Source organism: Scyliorhinus canicula, chromosome 3 (genome assembly GCF_902713615.1).
Source record: "Scyliorhinus canicula chromosome 3, sScyCan1.1, whole genome shotgun sequence".
NCBI classification, from domain to species: Eukaryota; Metazoa; Chordata; class Chondrichthyes; order Carcharhiniformes; family Scyliorhinidae; genus Scyliorhinus; species Scyliorhinus canicula.
This window is the reverse complement of record NC_052148.1, coordinates 237,451,466-237,474,844: the sequence shown is the minus strand read 5'-3', so window position 1 is coordinate 237,474,844 and position 23,379 is coordinate 237,451,466. Positions and strand designations below refer to the sequence as shown.

The 23,379-nt window shown below is 47.1% G+C and overlaps 1 protein-coding gene and 1 non-coding gene across 4 annotated transcripts in view; both read right to left on the bottom strand.

Annotated features, from left to right (window-relative positions):
* Positions 1 to 23,379, bottom strand: part of hspa4l (heat shock protein 4 like) — a 106,049-nt gene that overhangs the window by 33,205 nt on the left and 49,465 nt on the right. For all 3 annotated transcript variants that reach the window (XM_038792408.1, XM_038792409.1, XM_038792410.1), the window contains 4 exons: positions 23,068 to 23,219; positions 21,416 to 21,519; positions 7,985 to 8,118; positions 3,427 to 3,638 (listed from right to left, as the gene is read on the bottom strand). In XM_038792408.1, the coding sequence (XP_038648336.1) occupies positions 3,427 to 3,638; positions 7,985 to 8,118; positions 21,416 to 21,519; positions 23,068 to 23,219 (602 nt within the window). The remainder of the gene's footprint in view (positions 1 to 3,426; positions 3,639 to 7,984; positions 8,119 to 21,415; positions 21,520 to 23,067; positions 23,220 to 23,379) is intronic.
* Positions 5,327 to 5,485, bottom strand: LOC119963966. Its single transcript, XR_005460223.1, has one exon. It is a non-coding gene; the product is annotated as a U1 spliceosomal RNA (small nuclear RNA).

Genomic DNA, 23,379 nt, shown 5'->3' with positions numbered 1-23,379 from the left:
GGCATATAATATTGCAACAGCTAGTAGCAGGGTGGAAGATTGGGAAACGTTCAAACATAAACAAAGGTATACTAAAAAAGCAATAGAAAACTAGGGTAAAATATCAAAAAGGATAGCAAACACTTCTATAAGTACATAAAAGGGAAGAGAGTCACTATTATATAGGGTATTGGTGATGTCACACCTAGAATATTGTGTGCAGTTTTGGTGTTCTTATCTGAGGAAGGATGTTCTTGCTATGGAGGGAATGCAGCAAAGGTTTACCCGGCTTATTCCTGGGATGGCGGGGCTGTCATTTGAGGAGAGTCTAAATTGGTTGGGATTATATTCATTGGAGTTTAGAAGAGCGAGAGGGGATCTCGTAGAAACAAAATTCTAACAGGATTAGACTCAGAAAGAATGTTCCCAGTGTCGGGGGTGTCCAGAACTAGGGGATGATAGGATAAGGAGCAAACCTTTTAGGACTATGGTGAGGAGAAATTTCTTCAGCCAGAGAGTGGTGAATATGTGGAATTCGCTACCACAGAATGTACTCGAGGCCAAAACACTAATTTCAAGAAAGAATTAACTCTTGGGGCTAAAAGGATATGGGAGGGGTGGTATGCAGGTTCAGAATATTGAACTTGATCAGCCATAATGAATGGCGGAGCAGGCTCAAAAGGCTGAATGGCCTCCTCCTATTTTCTATGCATCTAATTCAATAAAAATCTGGAATTACTAAGTCCAAAGAAGACTGTAAGACCACTGCTGATCATTGTAAATACCCATCTAGTTCACTACTTTCTTTTAGGGAAGAAAATCTGCCATACTTACCCAGTCTGACCTACATGTGACTCCAGATCCACAGCAATGTTGCTGACTCTAAATTGCCCCCTCAAGGGCAATTGGGGATGGGAAATAAATGCTGGCCCAGCCAGTGATGTCTATGTTCCATAAAATAATAAAAAGGCCGTTCGGGGTGGGGGTGGTACCAGGAGGTAATATGCACAAAGGGTAGCGGAAATTTGAACTCTTTCCCTCAAAAAGCAGTGAGGCTAGGTCAATTTTCAAAACATTGATAGGATGTCAATCTGGTAAGGGCATCCAAGGGATTATGGAACCAAGATGATGTTGAGATCTCGAGCCATGATTTTGTTTAACAGACTCAAGGGCTTGAATGGCCTACTTCTGCTTCTATAAAACAATATGCACACAGCCAAATCCCACAATGCTTCATAATTAGTGTTCCCTCTAAGCTATGCAGCCACACAACAACCTGATAGTTCCCATACAGGCTAAGCACAAGCCAGTCCCGTTAAGCTACCTTGCATATGTGTATCAAGGAATTGTGCACTTAACGACAACACCTGAACATGGCATAATAATTGGAGGGTACTTTAAATGTAACCTGTTTCAGTTATGTTGGTTGAGAAATAAATGTTGGTCAGTTTAAATGCTTTATCTAAATGGCAGTATTTCCAACTAACAGGTGCCAACCTAGATTATGTACTACTACTGCTAATACCATTAGTAGACAAGAGTCAGAATCCGGAGATTTAAGTCATCCTGTTTTATTGTTTTTCTGGATGTCTTAATGAATAGAGACATAATTAGAAGATAGTTAGCCGTTGAACTTCCGATGTAAAAATGAACTACATAGAACATAGAACAGTACAGGCCCATCGGCCCTCGATGTTGTGCCGAGCAATGACCACCCTACTCAAACCCACGTATCCACCCTGTACCCGTAACCCAGCAACCCTTAACCTTACTTTTTTAGGACACTACGGGCAATTTAGCATGGCCAATCCACATAACCCGCACATCTTTGGACTGTGGGAGGAAACCGGAGCACCCGGGAGGAAACCCACGCACACACGGGGAGGACGTGCAGACTCCGCACAGACAGTGACCCAGCCGGGAATTGAACCTGGGACCCTGGAGCTGTGAAGCATTTATGCTAACCACCATGCTACCGTGCTGCCCTCTCACATGATAAACTCAGACCACATCAGAATGAACCGCCTCCTATTATTTGTCATGAGGCATACAGACACCTCTGGTGCCACAGGTAAACATGGACAAACTAATAACTAACAGTATATTACCATGGATTAGGTTTATGGCACAAAGATGCTCATTCATAAAGTCCTCAACATTCCTGCAGTGCAGAAAGAGATCATTTGGCCCATCGGATCTGCAGCGGCCCTCTAAAAGAGCGCGCCACCTAGACCCAATCCCCCACCCGATTCCCATCTAGGGACAATTTAGTATTGTCCTGCACATCTTTGGACCGTGGGAGGAAACCAGAGCTACCAGAGAAAACCCACGCAGACACAATGCTGGGAGTGTGCCCAAATTCCACACGCCGTCACCAGAGGTCAGAATCTAACCCGGGTCCCTGGAGCTGTGATGCAGCAGTGCTAACCACTGTGCCACCATGCCGTCCCTGTCCAATGGAGAAGTTCTGAAGTATATTGGTTAATTTTATTTAGTGGTGGAGGCATCTGCTTTGGCAGAGTGAGGTTCTCACATTAAATCAAAAACTTTTCAGTGATAAGATGCTAATACGCTTAGAACACTGAATTTGCACAGATTAAGAACTCACAGTAACTGAGAAAAATCAAGCCTCAATGTTACATGATCAACACAAACTTCCTCTGAACTAAAGATGTCATCTATTAGCAAACACCAAGGTTGGCGTATAGCTAAGGAAACACAAATTAATCAAAATTTAAAAAACTTAGCACAATAATAAAAAAAAAAATCAAAACAAGAAAGCAGAACAATCAAAACATATATAACTAGTCATCTTGCAGACTAATTAATTTCTCCAGAATGTTACATTTTTATATAATAGTTGGTGCAACAAATTTACTAAAATAGGATTGGTTCTTCAGAACTAGTTCAAACTAATGCTATTGTTTCGTGCACAATACTCTACAAAACAGATCTCCAAATGTCAGGGACTCCATACATTCCCCAGTCTGTGCTGTGGTTGGAGGTAGGGTCACTACAAGTGGCTTCAATACTTATGAATCAGGGAAAAGGAGTAAAATACAGCATTACCATGCAATAAAGTGTGCTAGTACTGCACATGTACATCAGGTGATGATACGGCTGAACAAATGAGTCAGCGGTGATACCTCACTGGGAATAGCCTGACACAAATATTTGGAAGCAACTGGAGCATAACCATTATAAAGAGACACAGATATTGAAGGGACTGACTAATTAGTGCAGATAATTTTTACTTTAGGAATATGTAATATTAAAATGCAAAACAATTTTCATTTAATAGGTTTTTATTTAATTGAAACATTTCAAGGAATAAAGCACTAAAAATGTATCACTGAAGTGTGCCTCTGAATTTAAAAAAGTTTACTAAAGCTTCCATAAAAGATATATCTTTGGACTTGGAAGCATCAACTATTTTGTATGCCATACCTGATTATCCATTTTTGCATTTGCTGCATCCCGAGATGTTTGGTCTGTTTCCATTGGAATATCTTCAGCCTGACCAACCTCTGGTCTCTGTTTTTCAATCAGTGACGCAGTGGACACATTGAAAATACCATGGATATTGACTCTAACTTTGACTTTGACTTTTGAACTTTCGCCATCATTTTGAGGAGTCACATTCTGAATAGTAAACCGACCTGATTAAAAACAAATTGAACTGTATTTAATTTAAAGCAGGTTATTTTATTAAGAATAATTCATTTTCCAAAATATTTGTCCCAGAATGGGATGAATACCAAAAGGTGTTTGAACATTTGGAAAAGCTACAAGTGGCTACATAACAAAAATAACCATATAAAATGAAACGGCCTCCAACAGTTACACGAAAATGGTGCAAAACCATCTTTTCGCAATGTTTAAATATTTGAATGAGGTTTATTTATTACGTTCCATAAGTATTGCTCTTCCATGTTATTTGAAAGACGCTTCATTTAAAGGGAGAGGACTAATAATAGTAGAAATCCAATCTAGAATTTATGTAACAGTACCCAAGGCTTATAAATCAGGGTAGTTCTAGGTTCAATGTCTAGTCTGTGCTGAATAACAATCTCAGCCAAGGTGGCAAATGAGATGGGGGATGTCCAAGGTTAACTACAGTCCATGTTCAGGCAAAGACGAAAAAATATTTGGGAGAGGGGAATTAAGTTCAGGTTTGGATTGAACTATGATTCTTTTGAGGTCAAACAGCCCACTGGCATTTACTGCCTAGGACTACATGTGAAAAATGGTCACGATATTACAGGGTACTCAGGAGTTGTGGAAAAGGACCCACTGAGAAGTCAAATTACTTCAGAAAAGATGGTGGAAAAAAGAAAAAGTAATTTCCCTTAAAATACTCAAGACTGCATCTAAAATATAATTTCTTCATTGATGGAAAAATAGTGCAACATGATTTTGCGTGGCTCGCATTTGTTGCAGAAGCACTAATATTTCTTGTTTTTGCCATTCAAGTTTGAGCTTTTAAAATTTGTTTATGGGATGCAGACATCACTGGCTATTATAGCATTTACTGCCATTCTGATTGCCCTCCAGGTGGTGGTCAATTGCCTTCTTGAACCGCTGCTGCCCACATGTTGAAGGTAAAAGAAGAATGCTGTTAGGAAAGGAGCCCTGGATTTTGACCAATAGTAAAAGGAACCGTAACATAGTTCCAAATCAGGATGGTGTGAGTCTTTGAAGGGAACTTGTAGATGGTGGTGTTCCCATGTATTGGCTGCCAAGTGGCAGAGGCTCTGGGTTTGGAATGGGTTATTGAAGGAGCCTTAGCGAGATGCTGCAGTGCATCTTGCAGATGATGCATACACGGTGCAATGGAGGAGGGAATGAATGTTCAAGGTGGTCATTGGGATGCCAATTAAGTGAGCTGCTTTGCTCTGTATGGCATCAAGTTCAAGTGTTGTTAAAGCCGCACTCAAAAGGATAAAATATGCTTCACACTCCTGACTTGATGTTGGACAGTCAGGCTTTGAGGAGTCAGGAAATATAGTTACTCAGCACAAAACTCCCAGCCTTTGACCCGCTACTGTCGCCACACTATTTGTATGGCTGGTCCAGTTCAGTTTCTGGTCAATATATGTTGATAATGGGGGATTCAATGATGGTCATGGGGAGATGGTCACTGCTCGATTCTTGTGTGGTGCAAACGTTACTTACGACTTATCAGCACAAACTGGAATGTTTTGTCTTGCTGCAAAAGGACATGGGACTGTTCCAGTATGTGAATGGTGCTGACCATTGTGCAGTGAACATCCCCACTTTTTAAAAAAACAAAAAAAACAAATTTAGAGTACCCAATTAATTTTTCCAATTTATTTATTTTTTTCCTTTGAGCGCGAATGCAGTCCGCCACTACCACAAATTTTGTAGTTGAGTATCCCGCATTTGGGGACATCGCAGGCGTCAGCACACCCGAAGTGCAGCGGGCTAGTCTCGTCCTGGGCGAACCACCTTCTTGATCATGGTTTCACCCCTGCCAGGTAAGTATTTCATTTTCCAATTAAGGGGCAATTTAGCATGGCCAATCCACCTCGCCTGCACATATTTTGGGTTGTGCGGCGAAACCCACGCAAACATGGGGAGAATGTGCAAACTCTACACGGACAGTGACCGAGAGCTAGGATCGAACCTGGGACCTCGGCGCCATGAGGCAGCACTGTTATCCACTGCGCCACCGTGCTGCCCTTAACATCCCCACTTCTGATCTTATGATGGAGGGATGGTCATTGATGAAGCAACTGATGGTAGTTATGCCAAAGGCACTACATTGAGAAACACCTGCAGCCACGTGGAGATGAATGGTCTCCAACAACCACAAGCCACTTCCTTTCTGCTAGGTTTGACCCCCAACCAGTGGAGAGATTCCCCCCCTGATTTTCAGACTTCAGTTTTGCTCTGGTTCCTTGATGTCGAAGTAAAATGCAGCCTTCATGTCGAGGACAGTCACTCTCACTTCATGCCTGGAACTTGGCTCTTTTGTCCATGTTTGAATCAAAGCTGTGAGCTGAGCAGCCCAAGTTGAACCCACACTGAGCAGTGGGGAGGTTATTGCTGAGTTAAGTGCTGCTTGATAGTACTGCTGACAACACCTTCATTCACTTTGCTGATGATCGTGAGTAGACTGATGGGGTAGTAATTGCTGGGTTTTATTTGTCCTGCTTTGTGTGTAATAATAATAATAATCACCTTTTATTGTCACAAGTATGAAGTTACTGTGAAAAGCCCCTAGTCGCCACATTCTGGCGCCTGTTCAGGTAAGCTGGATCACGCCTGGGCAATGTTCCACATTCCAGGGTAGATGCCAGTGTTGTCAATGTCCTGGAACAGTTTGGCTGGGGTGCACTAGTTTTGGACCAAAAGTCTTCAGTACAATCGCTGGAATGTTGTCAGAGCCCGCAGGCGTTGAATTATCCAGTGCTTTCAATTGCTTCTCGATAGAGTGGAGTGAATCGAATTGGCTGAAGATGGTTGCAAATGCTTCAGCCTCATCTTTTGCACTGATGTGCTGGGACCCCAATCATTAAGGATGGGTAAATTTGTGAAGCTCCCTCCTCCTGTTAGTTGTTTCATTGTCCACTGCCATTCACAACTGCAGAACTTAGACCTGATCTATTGGTTGGGGATCATTTAATTTCCAAAATAAACTTGTGGAAATATGTACAGCCAGCATCACGCAGAATCCTTTTATTGACAGAAACACGCTTGCAAAAATGTACTTTAAATAGTGACAAGATCCAGAAGGCTCTTGACAGGGTGGATATGAAGAGGATATACCCTCCTTGTGGGAGAATCTAGAACTAGGAGTCACTGATTAAAAATAAGGGACTGCCCATTTACAACAGACTAGCAATTTTTTTTTTTACCCAGAGTCATTATTCTTTGGCATTTCCTGGAAAGGTGATGGAAGCAGTCTTTTAAAAATTTTAAGGCAGAGCTGGATAGATTCCTGGTAGGCAAGGGGGTGATAGATCATCATATTAGGTAGCGTGCAGATTGAGATTACTGTCACAAATGCCATGATCTTATTAAATAATGGTGAATGCTCAAGGGGCTGAATGGCCTACTCCTGCTCTTGTTTGTAGCCACTATTCATGAAGACAAATATTAATTTGGATCAGAGTTCAATAGTAGTAAACATAATTTTTCGGGTAATAGCCTGAAAGTATATTTGTTCCCAGTTTACCTATTTATATTGAATATTCATCTTTAGGTAAGGATTTTAGTGCACAGAAAACAAAACACTGAAAACATATAAAGTGGGTTTCTTTTGTGTTCTTATTAAATTTATTTTGGGCCAGATTTTGTGGTCAACGGCAAGGTAGGTTCAACGGTCTCTAGCGAGAACTCCACTTCTATCGCTGTGCACTGATCGTAGCATTCTTTACTGAGCAGTCACAGCCTGGAGTGATGCTATCAGGTCACCCAAGCAAATTAAAAGATTTTCATAGAATTCCAAATAGGAAACCAAAAGCACCAAATAAAATCACGAATCTACTTATTTGTTTATATACAGCAAATTAATGATTGGGACACATGGGAGTGAAGATTGAAGCTAAAATATTATTTAAAAATTGTTGAAACAATTGTCAAAATGTAGCTCAAAAAAATCTAATCATGCTCAAGCAACTCACATTAAATTCTATTAGGGTCAATTCCATTGTACAAATTTTATCATATGATCATTAAAAACTTTATGACACTCGACAGAACAAGGTACAACATTTTACAAGGGTGATGTGGTTGTAGAAAAGTTGAAATTTTCAGATTTTTGTGATCACCAATCTGGGAGAGCAGGGTCATACCACAGTCTGTCAGCTGTATACCATTATGCTTTTTATCATTATGAGAGACAACATGTCATTTTACTGGCATTTAAGCTTGATAAGGATGCTATCATTACAGACACATGATTGGATGTGCTTAATTTAACAAAAGCATGAAAACTGCTTTTAAAAACGTTTTTCTTGGTTGAATGAAAAATTCCTACCTATTCTGGCGTCAGGATATGAAATTTCACGTGGATTACTGTAATATGCGTCCAGGTCAAAAGGTTCTTTTTTGTAGAAAGTAATGACTTTGGAGAACGGTGCTGGATGATTTTTGCTGAAAACTTCACACTCACTGAAAGAATTTAAAATTCAGAAACAGCTTACAAACAAGATGACAATTTAATGCTCTCTAATACATTGTTGCAAAATGTTATTTGCTGTTATTATTACATTTTTAAACAGCTTGCTCATTCTGTTATTAATATCATGTTTCAGAAAAGGAACAAACTACATTCAGGCAGCGGGATGTGTGCAAATATCTTTCATCTAATTCTTGTAATTTAGTCCAAGGAAAGCTTTTATGCAAAGAAGTCATACATCTACATTGCACAAAATTTCCAGTGTAGCCACTTTACTCAATCTTCCTTGGAGGAAAGGGAAAGATAACACATGAATGGGACAACAGAAAAGGATTAGCTAGTCCATTGAGCCAGCCTGAGCATGGTGTTTCAAATGGATTTTCACCACTCCAAAACAGTAGATATAGGGATAATAGGGAAATTCTTCTGGCCTATCAAAGTGAATGAGGAGATCAGTGACTGGGTGATAAAAGCTTCTAGAAATTAATGTACATTCTCAGCACAGAAACTAGTTAGGTTTCACAAATAATCCACTCACTGCATCTGCTGATTCCGAAGATCATTGATCTAACATCTAACTTAATTCTACAGATTGACAACTTGTATCCTACCAACCTATTTCTTTCAAAATATCCCATCCACAAATGGACTATGTTCTTTATATTTGAAGGTATGCAAACAAGAGTTGGACAGACTGTACCACGAGTTTAAATTACGTGGAATAAAGCAATTTATGAAGTGAATAAAAGACAATTCAATGCATTAATTGTGTATACCATTGGAGAAATTAAAGGAGAACATGTATTTTTGCAATAGATTCAGTCCAGAGAGAGTTTAATTGTAAAAATTTGGATCCCAGCAGATGTAGGACTGTTAATACATTAATAAGCAGGCAACTCTGCATAAGAGTGCCACTAACAAGCCTAAACGTAGCAGATGCAAATTTATAAATCTCAATATGACGATAGGGACAGATTAACAAAAAACATTTTTCTTAAAACACAAGATAGAAACAAAAATTAAAACAAATATTCAGAAGGGCCACACCCAAAGTTCTTTAAACACGTCAGAAAGAGTAAGACTGAAGCAGAAAGGAACAATTTACCCCACAGGAAGTGGTCATTGGAGCCACCTATTCCCAACATAAAGGGATTTTTTTTTATCCTGCCCATTGAATTCTCAATGTTATAGAATACCTCAATAGCCAAGATGATAAACCACTCCATGTCATGAACAATGAAAACCAGCCCTAACTTGCAACTTAGATTTCCAAGTGATAATCTTTTCCCTAGTTAAACCCGGTAGAGAGAGAGATCAACTGAACAGCAGGAGTCAAAAATGAATGAAATGAAAAGAAATGAAAATAGAGAGTACTCATCGACAGGATGTTACTGGTGTCGCATAGGGCTCTGTGTTCTGCAGGTTGCAGACTCGGAGATATACACAGGTCAGATTCTAGTGTTTTAAGAAGTGAAGTTAGGAAACACTTCTACACAAAAGGGTGCCTGAAGACTGGATTTCAGAGCGACTTGCCTCGGAAAATTTATTTAAACTAAGCAATTGACTTCCGGTGACAGAGGTGTGCTGAGCGGACGCACAAAAGGTGGCTCTCCTCCTAAAAACCTGGAACTAGGCACTTAATTCCAAAGTAGCCTTCTAAAACTGGGGAAAAAACCCTCACCCTCCTCCACCACCATCAGGAAATGCCAAGCTGCAGCAATTCCAGGGGCCGAAAAGACGGCAATGGCAACAAAAGCCTAGAAAAAAAAAAAATGAGATGGCAAACACGCAAGGTGGCAAGGCCCTGGCCACACCTGAACAAGATGGATCGCGAGGCTGCACATAGTGCTCCCCACCCCTGACGAAAGGAACTCCAGGAACTCAAGATGACAGACATGAGGGCAACAGTCAAAGCGGCAGGGGCGGATGCGCGGATTGCCCTGCAGGTGGCTCTGAAAAAGGCGGCTGGAGACTCAGGACAAAACAATTAGGGAGCTAGAGAAGGCCTCAACAATCCAGAATGACCAAATTGCCACATTAGAGACGGAAATGGCAAATTTGGTGGCGACACAAGGGAGAAGATCAAAGATAGGAAAAATCGGTCACAACGCCACAATCTCCGCATAGTGGGCCTACGTGGCCCAAATACTGGGTAACGTGGTGGAAAGAGATAGCTTTCCCATGCCACCAGAAATAGACAGCTTCCCCAAGCTGTCAGAAGTAGACAGAATGCACAGGTCGCTCCGGCCAAAGCTCAAGGTGGGGGAAGAACAGAGGGCCATCGCGAAGCTGCACACCGGTGCCAGGACAGGGAAAGGATCTTGAACTGGGCAAGACAGACAAGATCCTGCAACTGGGAGGGTTACTTAATCTGTCTGGGTGTATCAAGAAGTCTTACAACACCAGGTTAAAGTACAACAGGTTTGTTTCAAATCACTAGCTTTCGAAGCGCAGCTCCTTCCTCAGGTGACTCATGGCGGAGCGGAGTGTTTGAAAAAGGTGCAGGAGAGTGGAAGACAAAATTATCACACCGGAGTATGGATATGTGGACCAGAAGTGGTCGAAAAAGGAGTGTACAATGGTCGAAGGTTGTTGGCTGCGACACAGGGGAAGATGGCGAAGGGCCAGGGCCCAAGCGTGCCAGCTCAGTGGTTGACGGATCAGCTAGTGAACTTCCTCCACGAGAAGTTTGCCCATCAGAGGAAGGAGTACTTGGAGGACCTGGCCAGGGTGGGGATTGTTCGCATGGAAATGAGGTTAGAGGCACAGTGTCAGGCAAGGTGGAGGATGCTGTTGTGGAGCACGAGGGGCAGCTTGCCTCGATGGCTGCAGAGATGGGGGTTGATGAGAGATCAACAGAGGAGGCAGTAGGACAAGGTGGAGGACTTCGAGAATAGATCACGCAGGCAGTATTTGAGGATCGTGGGTCTGCCGGAGGGCAATGAGAGAGTGGACACCGGTGCATACGGGGCACGGATGTACGAGAAGCTGCTGGGTGAAGGAGTGTTTGCTCGGGCCTTGGAGGTGGACCGGGCATATGTGAGGAAGCCACAAGGAAATGAGCCGCCAAGGGCAATGGTGATGCGACTGCACCAGTTCCAGGATAAGGAATGGATTTTGAGATGGGCCAGGCAGACGAGGCGCTACACTTGGGAAGGCCGCGAGCTGCATGTCTAACAGGACCTGGGTGCAGAGCTGGCCAAAAGGAGGGAGAGCTTCAATAAAGGTGAAGACAACCCTCTTTAAGGTGGTGAATTTCGGCATGTTATACCCAGCGCTTCTGTGGGTAATGTATGAAGGCTGGGAACTCTACTTTGGGTCGCCAGAGGAGGTGATGGAATTTATTAGAGACAATGGACTGGTTGGAGAATGAGGACATTGACCTCTGGAGGGGATGTTTCTATCTTGTATCTTGGTTTCTTCTGGTTTGTATGAACCACTTTTGTACTGTTTTGGGGCCATTACTTTGTTTTGGGTTTGTTAGTTTTTGATGGGGGATGGTGGGTTGCTTTTTTCTTTATGTTGGGTGGGGACTGACTGGGAGGATGGTTGGGGGGGGGGGGCTAGGATGCTAGGCGCCATGGGCGGAGGCTACTCGGCTAGCTGAGCGGGCTAGCTCACAGAAGCGCAGTGGGGGGTGTGCAGGTAGTAAGTGTGTGGATGGGGGTTGGGATCATTATTTCTTTATGGGGTGGGCATAGATGTCTGCTGGCAGGAGGGGGGTGGGGGGGTACTGCTGAAGGGTGACACAGTGAAGGTTGATGACAGTGGGAGTGTGGGGCACGGGCTGGAGGCTGGGCCAGGAAGGGCTGGTTGATTGGCAGGGGTGGGGCGACCAGGCTGGTCACTTGGAACGTGTGAGGGTTGAATGGGCCAGTCAAGAGAGCCGCGTGTTCGCACATCTGAAAAACTTAACGGCAGACGTAGCAATGATACAGGAGACACACCAAGTTTGGTGGATCAGACTAGACTACTGAGGAAGGGGTGGGTAGGGCCCGTTTGAGCCCATTCGGGGTCAGATTACAAAACAAGGGGGGTGGCAATTTTGATTAATACACGGGTGGCTTTTGAAGTGGGAAAGTGGGAAGCTGGAGGGGATGCCGGTGGTGATTGGGGGGGGGGAGGGATGAAGAGGAGGAGGAGGAGGAGGGGGAGGGAGAGAGAGGAGGAGGCGGGGGAGGGAGAGAGAGGAGGAGGGGCGGGGGAGGGAGAGAGAGGAGGAGGCGGGGGAGGGAGAGAGAGGAGGAGAGAGAGAGAGAGAGAGAGAGAGAGAGAGAGAGAGAGAGAGAGAGAGAGAGAGAGAGAGAGAGAGAGAGAGAGAGAGAGAGAGAGAGAGAGAGAGGAGAGAGAGAGAGAGAGCGAGAGAGAGAGAGAGAGAGAGAGGAGAGAGAGAGAGAGGAGGAGGAGGAGGAGGGGGAGGGAGGAGAGAGGAGGAGAGAGGGAGAGAGAGGAGGACTTAGATACGGCTTTGGATCCAAGGCTGGATAGGTCGGGTTCAAGGACAGGAAGGCTGTCGTCGGTTGCGAAGGAGCTAAAGGGGTTTAATGGGACAGATGGGTGGGTGGGGGGGGGGGGGGGGGGGGGGGGGGTGTAGATTGTGGAGGTTTTGGCGACGGAGAGCGAAAAAGAGTACTCATTCTTTTCCCATGTACAGAGTTAACCCCGGATTGACTTTTTTGTTATGGATAGGACATTGTTGGTGGGGGTGGTAGACGTTGACTACTCAGCAATAGTGTTGGATCATGCCCCACATTGGGTGGATTTATGGGTGATTAAGGTGGGGCGCCAGCACCCGCACTGGAGGTTAGATGTGGGCTATTAGCAGAGGAGGTGTGTGCGGATAAGGGAGGCCATCCGGAGGTATGTGGAGATAAATGATACGGGGGAGGTCTCGTCAGCTACGTTATGGGAGGTGCGAAAGGCAGTGATGAGAGGGGAATTTATCTCAAATGGGCACACAGGGAGAAGGTGGAGCGGGTGGAGAATGATAGATTAGTGAGGAAGATTCTCAACGTGGACAGGAGGTACTCGGAGGCCCCGGAAGCAGGGTTGTTGAAAGAGCAGCTGGAGCTGCAGATGGAGTTTGGGTTGCTATTCACAGGGAAGGCGGTGGGGCAGTTGAGAAAGACGAGAGGGGCGGTGTATGAATATGGGAAGAAGGCTAGCACACCAGTTAAGGAAAGATGAGACGGCGAGAGAGATTGGGAAATTGAAGGACAGAGAGGGGGGGGGGGATAGGATTTTGGACCCGGCGGGGGTGAACAGGGTGTTTAAGAGACTTTTAAGGCAGGTTATACAAGTCGGAGCACCCAGCGGGGGTGATGGGGATGAGACGGTTTCTGGAGGGACTGGAGTTTCCAAGGGTGGAAGAAGAGATGGTGGAGGGCCTAGGTGCCCCAATTGGGCTGTTTGAAGTGGTGGAAGGGCTGGAGGCGATACAGTCTGGCAAGGCCCCAGGACCGGATGGGTACCCGGTGGAGTTTTATAATATGTTTTCAGGAGTGCTGGGCCCCAGCTGGTAAGGGTGTTTAATGAGGCTAGGGAGCAAGGGGTACCCCCTCCTATGATGTCACAGGCCTCGATCTCTCTCATCCTGAAGCGGGATAAGGACCTGGAACAATGCGGGTCATATAGGCCAATCTCCCTTCTAAATATAGACGCCAAGTTTTACCTCGAGAATGGAGGATTATGTGCCGGGGAGGAACAGGCAGGGTTTGTGAAGGGGAGGCATTTAACGGCGAACATTAGAAGGCTGCTAAATGTGATCATGATGCCCTCCCAAGGGCAGGGAGGTGGAGGTGGTGGTTGCCATGGATGCGGAGAAGGCCTGTGATCAGGTGGAATGGAAGTATTTGTGGGAGGTCCTGGGGCAGTTTGGGTGTTTGATCAGGGTTTTGTGGACTGGGTCCAGTTGCTGTACCAGGCACCGGTGGAGAGCGTGCGAGGCAGGGATGTCCACTCTCCTCACTGTTGTTTGCCTTGGCCATAGAGCCATTGGTGATTGCACTGAGAGCTTCAAAGGACTGGCAGGGGATTGTACGTGGTGGGGGAGTGAAAGAGAGGTAGCACAGGGTCTCGCTATATGCAGACGACCTCAGGAGGTGGCAGCGAGCGGGATTGAGCGGTTCGGGGATCTTTTTATTGACAGCAGCTTTTAGTGTTTAGAAGAGGAATTTGAGCTACCTGCAGGTGAGGGACTTTGTGCCTCGACCTTTCCATACCTACTGCCCCAGAGGATATAGGAAAAGGTAGTGTTGCAAACGGGAGTGGAGGAGGGGAAGGTCTTGGAAATTTATAAAGAACTCATGGAATGGGAGGGAACCCCGATAAGGGAGGTGAAGTTGTGTGGCGGGGGTGTGTGGAGTGACGCTCTACACAGTCAACTCCTCCACCTCCTTGTGCACTAGGCTCAGACTGATTCAGTTTAAGGTGTTTCATCTTGACCAGGATACGGATGAGTGGATTCTTCTCAGAAGTAGATGATAGGCGAGAGTGGTATTCCAGGTGTCCAGTGCATCATACGCACATGTTCTGGTTTTGTTCTAAGCTAATAAGGTTTTGGCTCTTCTTCAGCACCAAGTCAGAAATTCTTGGGGTCGAGTTGGAACTTTGCCCATTGGTGGCTACCTTTGGGGTTTCAGATTTACCAGACAGGGCCCTTGCCTTCGCCTTGCTCATAGCTTGAAGGAATGTTCTGTTTGGTTGAAAGTCTTTGGTTCCACCCAGTGCGGCATGGTTAAGTTACCTGATGGAGTACTTACATTCAGAAAAAGTCAAGTATATCTCGAGAGGATTGATGAAAGGGTTGTACCCGAGGTGGCAACTGTTCATTTCCTACTTCAGGGAGCTGGTCACCATTTGATGTTAGGCAGTTTTTTGGGTTTGGTTTTGGGGGGGGGGGGTTGTAATATTGTAATTGTTGTATAAATATCGCTGTCAAGGTAGCGTTATACGTTCCGGTTGCGGCTATGACTAGCTAAGCCGCACATTTGGAAGCTCCTGCAACAAAGGTGTTTTTGGGCCAATTGGAGGGCCCCAACGGCGCTGAAAAAACGAATCCCGGTGGGGGAAGGTCCCCTGAGGAGAACTAGACCGATTTTATGGTCGGTACCCGGAGTGGAGCGGCAAGAAAAACGGCAGCAGCTCCCCAAAAAAAGCGGGGGAAGAAAATCAAAATGGCGGCCGGCGGTGCACCGGAGGAGTGGAAGAAATGGGCGGAGGAGCAGCAGGCCGCTCTCCTCCGTTTTTTCACGGAGATGAAAGTGGAACTCTTAGAGTCCATGAACGCGACGGCCACCAGGTTGGTGGGAGCCCAGGCGATCCAAGAGGCGTCGATTAAAGATCTGCAGCAGGAGATGGCCGCGAGGGAGGAGGAGGCCACAGTCATCGGGGCAAAGGTGGAGGTGCACGAGGCACTCCACATGAAGTGGCAGAGCCGCTTCGAGGAGCTGGACACTCGGATGAGGAGGAAAAATTTGAGGATCCTGGGCCTGGAAGAAGGCCTGGAGGGGTCGGATCTCCCGGGATATGTGGCGGAGATGTTGAGCTCCCTGATGGGGGAAGGGGCCGGTCCGGCGCCCCTGGAATTGGAAGAGGCATACCGGGTCATGGCCAGGAGGCCTAGGGCAAACGAGCCCCCGAGGGCGGTGCTGGTGCGGTTCCAGCGGCTAAGTGATCGAGAGAAAGTCCTGAGGTGGGCTAAAAGGGAGAAAAGCAGCAAGTGGCAGAACTCGACGGTAAGGGTGTACCAGGACTGGAGTGCGGAGGTGGCAAAGCGGCGGGCCCGGTACAACCGGACAAAGGCGGTGCTACACGCGAAAAAGATCAAATTTGGAATGTTGCAACCGGCGCGCTTGTGGGTCACCTACAAGGACCAACATCATTATTTCGAGTCCCCAGAGGAGGCCTGGACCTTTGTACAAGAGGAAAAGTTGGACACGAACTAAAACCTGGGAGCACCGGCGGTCGTAGCCGCCGGGGGACTCTTGATTGTGCAAGTGGCCCTTTTCTTTTTCAGGCCAGGTCGGAACTGGGTAACAGTTTCGTGGAGTGTTTGGGGTGTTTTTTCTCGAACGGTTGACTTTTCTGAATATTTTGAAGGTTTCGAGTTGTTGGGTGTTTCTGTATATTTGTACTGTTGAAATCTCTATTGTGGGTCGTTGGCTTCTTATGGGGTGTTTTTTCCCGTTTCCAATTTCCCTTAGTTATTTACCCCTCTTACCCCTTTTTCTTTGGGTGCTTGGGGGGGTTTTTTGTTCTTTTTTTTCTTTTCGGGTTATGGTTATCTGCGGTTATTTATACTGTTTGATGGAGGGTGATGGTTGGGCACACTGTTAGTTGATAGTTAGTTAATTATTTTGTTATTTAAGTAGGTAGTTAAGTATTCATGTATTTAGTGGCCATTGGGTATTTGTATTTATATCGTTAAGTTGGGGAGACGGGACGGGGGGGAGCGGGTTGATTATGCGGGTCTTTCTCGGGGGTTTTAAGGGGATCCTTCACGGGCGCAGATGGGGTGAACCGGGAGGAGTCGGAATGTGGCAGGAGCAGCCGGGTCAGCGGAGACCAGCTGACTCTCGGGAGTACGATGTGGGGTACATCGCGGCTAGGAGGGGTCCTAGCCAGGGGGGGGGGGGGGGGGGGGGAGGGGGGGGGGGGGACTGGGGGGGGACACCGGGTTGCTGCGAGAAAGACCAGGGACGAGAAGGGGAGAGCCGGGGGGGGGTGGGGGGGGGGGGGGGGGGGGGGCATCGCTATGGGAAGCGGGTCAGAAAAGAAGGGATGACCCGGGGCGAGCAAGGGACAAGACATGGCTAATCGACAGGGAGTAGGGACGGGTCGCTCTGCGACCCGATTGATCACGTGGAACGTAAGGGGGCTGAATGGGCCGGTCAAAAGATCAAGGGTCTTCTCACACCTGAAGGGACTGAAGGCTGATGTAGCAATGCTGCAGGAGACTCATTTGAGGGTAGCAGATCAGGTCCGCCTGAGAAGGGGGTGGGTGGGACAGGTGTTCCACTCAGGCTTGGATATCAAGAACCGGGGGGGTGGCGATTTTGGTGGGAAAGAGAGTGTCGTTTGTGGCGGCAGAGGTGGTGGCAGACAAGGAGGGCAGGTACGTGATGGTGAGGGGTAGGCTGCAGGGAGAGAGTGTGGTACTGGTAAATGTGTATGCCCCGAACTGGGACGACGCGGGTTTTATGAGGCGCCTGCTGGGCCTCATCCCGGGACTGGAGGCAGGGGGCCTGATCATGGGAGGGGACTTTAATACGGTGTTAGACCCTGGGCTGGATAGATCGAGTTCCAGGACGAATAGGAGGCCGGCAGCGGCAGAGGTGTTAAGGGGGTTCATGGAGCAGATGGGAGGGGTAGACCCATGGAGATTTGGTAGGCCTAGGGCGAGGGAGTATTCTTTTTCTCCCACGTCCACAGAGTGTACTCTAGGATCGATTTTTTCGTATTGAACAGGGGGCTGATACCGAGAGTGCAGGACACGGAGTACTCGGCCATTGCGATATCGGACCATGCACCACATTGGGTGGACGTGGACATGGGGGAGGCGCGGGACCAACGCCCGTTGTGGCGCCTGGATGTAGGGCTGTTGGCGGACGAAGAGGTGTGCAGAAGGGTGAGAACGGGCATTGAGAACTATCTGGGTACGAATGACACAGGTGAGGTGCAGGTGGGGACGGTCTGGGAGGCCTTGAAAGCAGTGATTAGAGGAGAGCTGATCTCCATAAGGGCACACAGAGAGAGGAAGGAGAGGCAGGAAAGGGAGAGGCTGGTGGGGGAGCTCCTAGAAGTAGATAGGAAATATGCGGCGGCGCCAGAGGAGGGGCTATTAAGGGAGCGGCGTAGCTTGCAGGCCAGGTTCGACCTACTGACCACTAGGAAGGCGGAAATGCAGTGGAGAAGGGCGCAGGGTGCGGCGTATGAGTACGGGGAAAAGGCGAGCAGGATGCTGGCACACCAGCTTCGTAAGCGAGATGCAGCCAGAGAGATTGGGGGAGTGAGAGAGAGGGGTGGGGATGTAGTGCAGAAGGGGCAAGAGGTGAATAGGGTCTTTAGGGACTTCTATAGGGAATTGTATAGGTCTGAACCGCCGAAGAGGAGAGGGGGAATGAAGAACTTTCTCGACAAATTGGGGTTCCCAAAGGTACAGGAGGAGCTGGTGGAAGGGTTGGGGGCGCCGATAGAGCTGCAGGAGCTAATCAAAGGGATAGGCCAGATGCAGGCGGGGAAGGCGCCGGGGCCGAATGGGTTCCCGGTGGAGTTTTACAGGAAATTTGTGGACTTGGTGGGTCCAGTGCTGGTGCGGGCCTTCAATGAGGCGCGCGAGGGGGGGGTTCTGCCTCCAACAATGTCGCAGGCCCTGATCTCCTTGATTTTGAAGCGGGACAAGGACCCGGTCCAGTGCGGGTCCTACAGGCCTATCTCCCTCTTAAATGTAGATGCCAAGCTGTTAGCAAAGGTCCTGGCAACCAGGATAGAGGACTGTGTGCCAGGGGTAGTCCATGAAGACCAGACGGGGTTCGTGAAGGGACGCCAACTTAACACAAATGTCCGGAGATTGTTAAATGTGATTATGATGCCAGCAGTGGAAGGGGAGGCGGAGATAGTGGTAGCGCTGGACGCGGAGAAGGCATTTGACAGGGTGGAGTGGGAATACTTGTGGGAGACGTTGGAAAGGTTTGGGTTTGGGGAGGGATTTATCAAGTGGGTAAAACTGCTCTATTCAGCTCCGATGGCAAGTGTGGTAACAAACGGGAGGAGGTCAGAATATTTTGGGCTCCATCGAGGGTACTAGGCAGGGATGTCCCCTATCTCCCTTACTCTTTGCATTAGCGATTGAGCCGTTGGCGATGGCACTGAGGGGTTCAGGGGGGTGGAGAGGACTGACAAGGGGAGGGGAGGAACATCGGGTCTCGCTCTATGCGGATGATTTGTTGTTGTATGTGGCAGACCCGGAGGGGGGAATGCCGGAGGTAATGGGGATACTAGCGGAGTTCGGGGACTTTTCGGGATATAAATTAAATCTGGGGAAAAGTGAGGTCTTTGTAATACACCCGGGAGACCAAGGGGAGGGAATTGGGAGGCTCCCCTTCAAAAGAGCAGTTAAAAGTTTTAGGTATTTGGGGGTGCAGGTGGCAAAGAACTGGGGGACCCTACACAAGTTGAACTTTTCCAGACTGGTGGAGCAGATGGAGGAGGAGTTTAAGAGGTGGGACATGGTGCCGCTGTCGCTAGCAGGGAGGGTGCAGTCAGTTAAAATGACGGTCCTCCCGAGGTTCTTGTTTTTGTTCCAGTGTCTGCCCATCTTCCTCCCCAGGGCCTTTTTCAAGAAGGTAACGAGTAGTATCATGGGGTATGTGTGGGCACATGGCACCCCGAGAGTTAGAAGGGTCTTTTTGGAGCGGAGTAGGGATAGTGGAGGGCTGGCGTTACCCAACCTTTCAGGATATTACTGGGCGGCAAATACATCGATGGTACGAAAGTGGATGATGGAAGGGGAGGGGGCAGCCTGGAAGCGCATGGAGAGGGCGTCCTGCGGCAACATAAGCTTAGGGGCACTGGTAACGGCACCATGGCCGCTCCCTCCCACGAGGTATACCACGAGCCCGGTGGTGGCGGCCACCCTCAAGATCTGGGGGCAGTGGAGGCGACACAGGGGGGAAGTGGGAGGTCTGATAGGGGCACCACTAAGAGGGAACCACAGATTTGCGCCGGGAAACACAGGAGGGGGATTCCAGAGCTGGCAGAGGGCGGGTATTAGACAACTGAGGGACTTGTTTATAGAGGGGAGGTTTGCGAGCCTGGGAGAGCTGGAGGAGAAATTTGGGCTCCCCCCGGGGAACACGTTCAGGTACCTCCAAGTGAAGGCATTTGCCAGACGACAGGTAGCGGGGTTCCCCGCGCTCCCCGACAGGGGGGTGAGTGATAGGGTGCTATCAGGGGTCTGGGTCGGGGAGGGGAAGATCTCGGACATCTATAAGATTATGCAGGAGGTGGAGGAGGTACCAGTAGAGGAGCTGAAAGATAAGTGGGAGTTAGAGCTGGGGGAACAGATAGAGGACGGGACATGGGCAGACGCCCTGGAGAGGGTTAACTCGTCGTCGTCATGTGCGAGACTAAGTCTCATTCAATTTAAGGTACTGCATAGAGCCCACATGACGGGGACAAGGATGAGTCGGTTTTTCGGGGGTGAAGACAGGTGTATTAGATGTTCGGGAAGCCCTGCGAATCATGCACATATGTTTTGGGCATGTCCGGCACTGGAGGAGTTCTGGAAGGGGGTGGCAGGGACGGTGTCGAGAGTGGTGGGGTCCAGGGTCAAGCCAGGATGGGGACTTGCGATCTTCGGGGTTGGGGTGGAACCGGGGGTACAGGAGGCGAGGGAGGCTGGAATATTAGCCTTTGCGTCCTTGGTGGCTCGGAGGAGGATCCTGATTCAGTGGAGGGACGAAAGGCCTCCGAGTGTTAACACCTGGTTAAACGACATGGCAAACTTCATCCAATTGGAAAGGATCAAATTCGCCCTGAGAGGGTCGGTGCAGGGGTTTTCCAGGCGATGGCAACCCTTCCTAGACCTCCTGGATCAGAGATAGAAACTGAGGCCATGACAGCAGCAACCCGGGAGGGGAGGGCGGGGGGGGACAACGACGAAGGAAGTACGGTAGCGGCGGTGGCACGGGCAAGGCCTGCCGAGGACGCTGCTAGAAATGATAAGTTGGTCTGACTGTCGGTTCGCCGGCGGGGGGGGGGGGGGGGGGGGGGGGGGGGGGGGGGAGACGGGACGCGCGGGGTAGGGGGGGGGGGGATTTTTTTTTTTTTTCTTTTTCTTGTTAAGTAGGGGGGTCCGACTTTGTTTTGTTATAATTTAAATGTAAATGTAGGGGGGGTTAAAATGTTTGTATTTTGAAAAATTCAATAAAAATTATTTTTAAAAAAAAGGTAGCGTTATACTGAAAAAAAACATCTTCAAAGTATTTTTAATAATGGAGAAAGAAAGTTAGTTGGCAATCTTAAAATATTGATATCATTAGCACAAACTAATTGAGAAGAGAAGAGATTTTATATCTGACCACAAAGGGGGAGAGAGAGAGACGACGACGCTGATCTAGTATACCATCAGAGCTTCTCACACTGCATATGAACTTGATGACAGTTCCTCAAATGCCATCAGTATTGCGTTTAAATATTGCCCTCCACAAGAAACAGAGTGCAATTGCTTACAACATCGGAGCACAGATAAACTAGATCATGCAGGTACTTTCTATGCGAACTACTTACCCCAATCCTTCAGTTGCAGATTTCCATTTCAAAGTGATTGGAAAAGGAACTATATCTGTGATGGAAAACTCACGTACTTTAAATGCTGGTGAAAGAATTGCACACTGGGTGAGAGAAGAGAAAAATAAACATCGTATTACAATTTGTTAAATATGTTCCATCTTATTAAAAGGTGTTCTTTGAAGTTTGCAAAACAATTTTCAACTGCAAAACATGCAATTTAAACTGACCAGAATCTGTAATTATTCTAAAGGTTTTGAGATCAAGTCATTATCTCTTAACACAGTTATAAAGGAAAACAACAAGATATAACTTGGCAAGTAGAAAGTTGAATTTGTTTTCCTATCGAGCATAACTGAACAAAATTTGACAATCAAAAGACAGGTTCAATTCCCTTACTGACACCTTCTTCCAATGCTTAATAGTGATTAAAATTTAGGAGTTCATTCCTACCCTCCCGGGCCAACAAACATTCTGTAGATCTAAATTTAGGGCACAATCTACCGGCCACGTCCTGTCGGAATCGGAGCAATTTACGTCCAGTAGACCCCAGGAGAGGCTGTTACACCTCGCAAGATCAAACCAGACCTCGCTAGATGTCACGATCTGGATCCTGTCCATAATAGGCAGGACCCAGTCCTGCACAGTTAGGTAAGTTTACGAACCTACTTAGCCTTGCTGCCGCTGTGTCGAGTGGCCTCCTGATGAGATCCCAGCTAAACGTCAATTAGTACTGGTCCCATAAACGGGGACTTGGCGTACTGGCACTTCGGGGCGCCACCACCCTGGCATTGAGATCCCCCCTCCCCACCCCGAGGACACCCTTATAGGTGAAGATGGCGCCCAGATCTCTTTCTGCACTTAGGACTCTGCTCATCTGAGTTCCTCAGTGCAAGAAATTACACAGTGCGACCTCAGTGGTTCCCCGCCGGGGTTACAACTAACAGTGGCATTAGATAATGGCCAGAACGGACACTGTAGCTGAGCATTTAAGCCCAGAATGTAAATGCTTCATAATTTGAAGCATTTCCTGTTTTTCTGAACTGTTCACCTAAGTTGAAAATTTTCAGAAATGCATTCCAAAACAAGTCTTGATTTGACAAGTCTTTTATTTACCATTTATGTTGTGCGGATTATTCCATTTCTTCCATTAACCCCTCCTAACCTGTTTAGCACAGGGCTAAATCACTGGCTTTGAAAGCAGACCAAGGCAGGCCAGTAGCACGGTTCAATTCCCGTACTATCCTCCCCGAACAGGTGCCGGAATGTGGAGACTAGGGGCTTTTCACAGTAACTTCATTTGAAGCCTACTTGTGACAATAAGCAATTTCCATTTCATTAGGAGCTGGTTTAGCACACGGCTAAATCGCTGGCTTTGAAAGCAGACTAGATTAAGGCAGGCCAGCAGAACGGTTCAATTCCCGTACCAGCCTCCCCGAACAGGTGCCGGAACAGTAGCTTTATTTGAAGCCTACTTGTGACAATAAGCAATTTTTATTTCATTTTCAAGACAATTAACATGACTGAAGGTGTACGTGATACAGAAATAATGAAAATGATTTAAAGAAGAGCTTAAAATGTTTAGGGACAAAAAGAAAAAAACTCCTCTTTTCATTAGTTTAGAAATAAACAAGCACCAATCAGTAATTTACCTGCAAGGCACAACCTCGTGCTACAGCTTCATCTGCATTAAGAGTTGTACTCAAATCTTTATGAAAGAATTTTGCAATTCGTTCTTTCACGGCTGGAATTCTTGTTGCCCCACCCAAAATTTCAACAGCGTAGATGTCTTCAAATTGCAATTCTAAAATTAAAGTACATTCAGTTACCACTAAAAGGACAGTTTTCACAATACACAAATATTGTACACTATGGATTAACATAAAGAAAGAATTTTATTTTCTAGCAGAGCACACCGACTGGAGATCAGCAAATTGGAGTAGTGCTACTTTGTTAAGCATGAG